The sequence below is a fragment of the Antrostomus carolinensis genome, unplaced genomic scaffold (assembly GCF_000700745.2).
Source record: "Antrostomus carolinensis isolate BGI_N321 unplaced genomic scaffold, ASM70074v2 scaffold33605, whole genome shotgun sequence".
NCBI lineage: Eukaryota > Metazoa > Chordata > Aves > Caprimulgiformes > Caprimulgidae > Antrostomus > Antrostomus carolinensis.
In genome coordinates, this window is record NW_010317629.1 from 2,294 (window position 1) to 4,740 (window position 2,447).

General features: G+C 47.2%; 1 protein-coding gene across 3 annotated transcripts in view; it reads right to left on the bottom strand.

The window, feature by feature from the left end:
* Positions 1–1,098: 1,098 nt before the first annotated feature.
* Positions 1,099–2,447, bottom strand: part of RHOA (ras homolog family member A) — an 8,759-nt gene continuing 7,410 nt past the window's right edge. For all 3 annotated transcript variants that reach the window (XM_010168649.1, XM_029085124.1, XM_029085125.1), the window contains one exon: positions 1,099–2,380. In XM_010168649.1, coding sequence (XP_010166951.1) covers positions 2,207–2,380 — 174 coding nt within the window. In that variant the 3' untranslated portion in view covers positions 1,099–2,206. The remainder of the gene's footprint in view (positions 2,381–2,447) is intronic.

Consider the following 2,447-nt stretch of genomic DNA (forward strand, 5'->3'; position numbering starts at 1 on the left):
CCCCAGAAAAGGGAACTGCAGAGGAGTGAGCTTGTTAACAGGGCAGAGAATGACATCCTCCCGGGCAGCCCCACAGCTGCAGCCAAGAACTTCTGCTCAGTTCAACCAGGTCACCCTGCACAGATGGATGGGCACCCAGGAGAGGAAGGAGGGAAGGCTGGGGTGGGTGCCATCATCACCACCACCACGCTGGCCAGATGCTTCACACTGGGGTGTCTGTGGCTGCAGAGGGAGGACAAGGACCAGAAGCATGGGGCACTCACACAGCCTCAGGCCAAGCCTGTTTCTCCTTTGTTGCAGGAAAAGGAATCAGCAACATTGTCCAAAAAAGAAAAAAAAAAAGTGTCAGGGGCATTGTTTAGGAGGCAACTTGGGTGCAGCAAGGTGCTCACTGGCATGGATTGTCACCAGCAACTGGGCTCCTCCTGCCCAGCCCTGGGGGCAGCGGCTCTCGGCTCAACAGCAGCTGCTGTAAATACCAGCGCAAGCGCAGACACACACTGCTGTTCCCTGTCGTTTCTCCCCCAGAAGCAGCACAATCCAGCATGGGTGCAGCACAACAGCCCATCCCTCCAGCCCATCCCTGGCTGCAGTGCTTGAAGGCGTTCCTCATGAAGCTGGTGGGTTGCATGGCAAACGTGTTGCCATGCACAGTGCGTGCTCCAGTGCGGCAGGTGGGGTACAGGACAGTGCAGAGCAGCGCGCTGCACACCATCAACAGCAATGCTGCCATCTTCTCCTCCCTTCTTCCTTCACTCCCCTCCTCCATAGCCTCCTCCTGCTTCTCTATTCCCATGGTCAAGACTGGTAAATTCAACTCAACCGACGTACTCTCAGTCTGGTTGGAGTATCAAAGGAAGCTTTGCCGCTCATCGCAGGGGCTTGACAGGCTGGGGGATTCCACCTCTGCTCTGCCGCGGTGTTCAGGAACCGCTGTGAGCAGCAGATGGGCATCGCTTGCTGGGAAACAAAAAGAAGTATTAAAGCACTTGCAACTGCTCAGCGAATCCTATCGCAGCTGTGTCAAAAATGGCATTTCTGGTTCGAGCTGTCAGACGCTGGGCTGAAAACCCAGAGTGAGGAATACAGACACCAGGATACAGGGAGCTTAGAAAACTGCCTTTATTCTATTAGTTGTTGGAAAAATGAAAATACAGAAAGAGTTTAGTTGGCTGCAGAACAGCAAGAAGTTCACAGGTTAGGAGTCTGATCACTACATGGTAACCAAACTTACACAAAAAGTTTCTTTTTCTTTTTTTTTGTTTTGTTTTGTTTTGAAACTGGGTCCAGCAATGAACTTAAGGCAACTGAACAGTTCAGAAGCTTTGAGTGTGAGCAGGCTGTCTGTTCTCATCCCTACGGCACATCATGGAAAAAAAACTCCTCCTGGGTGTGCAGACCACTCAAATCATTCAAATGGGTCAGACTCTTACAAATGAACAGGGGAAGAGGATGAGCTGCTTTCCATCGGACTTTATTTTCAAATACAGTTTCTTAAAAAACCCAGAACACCTTAACGCAGAGGTTACAAGTAACAGTATTAGGAAATCCAATTATACAAAAAATACTACATCTAAGCTGGGGTAAATAGATTTATTTTTGGTAACATACATTTAAACTGGCACTAATTACACAGTAACTAAAAGGTAACTAACATGAAACCACAGAACCCTCACTTTTCCTTAGCTGAATGGGACTTGGTCATTTCAGAGTGATCACATTTTCAAACTAATGTTTTACACCACTGAGCCATGAAAATCAGATCTTCCTAAATGTGATAGCACTGAAGCTACACTTGATTCCACATACAGCCATGTAACTGTTGTACTCAATTAGAATAGGACGTTAGTTATAAAGTAGTTACAGACCAATCCTCTGTGTTGACAGCTTTTTCTCTTTCTAGAGAGAAGAAAGAAGATAGAGAATTGTCTTCAATTAGCGCCTGGCATATCCTGTGAGTGCAGAAAAGGTTTGTTAGAGGAATGTTGAGGTTAACCTTGGGTGCACAGATGAATTTGATGCAGATTGTTATAAAAATCATGGTTGGCTTCTAAATACTGGTAGCAAGATGACTCGATTTTTAAATCTCTTAAGTAAATTATAGATAATGAAAAAGGCCAGTAATCATACACTAAGATTAATAAACAGCACTTCAAAATTACTCAAGTGCAGGGTGCTGCTTTGGCCATCTTCCTCTGGCCACACTTTATAAGAGAAGGCACCCGGACTTTTTCTTGCCACGCCGGGCTTGCAAAGCAGCTCTAGTGGCCATTTCAAAAACCTCCCTCACACCGTCTTTGGTCTTTGCCGAACACTCCATGTACCCGAATGCACCAATGCGGTTTGCCATATCTCTTCCTTCTTCGGGCTTGACAGGCTCCTGGAACAGCACAAAGCCAACAGGTGAGACAACCCAAAGCCACGCCGACGCCCACCCGCCTTCCCTA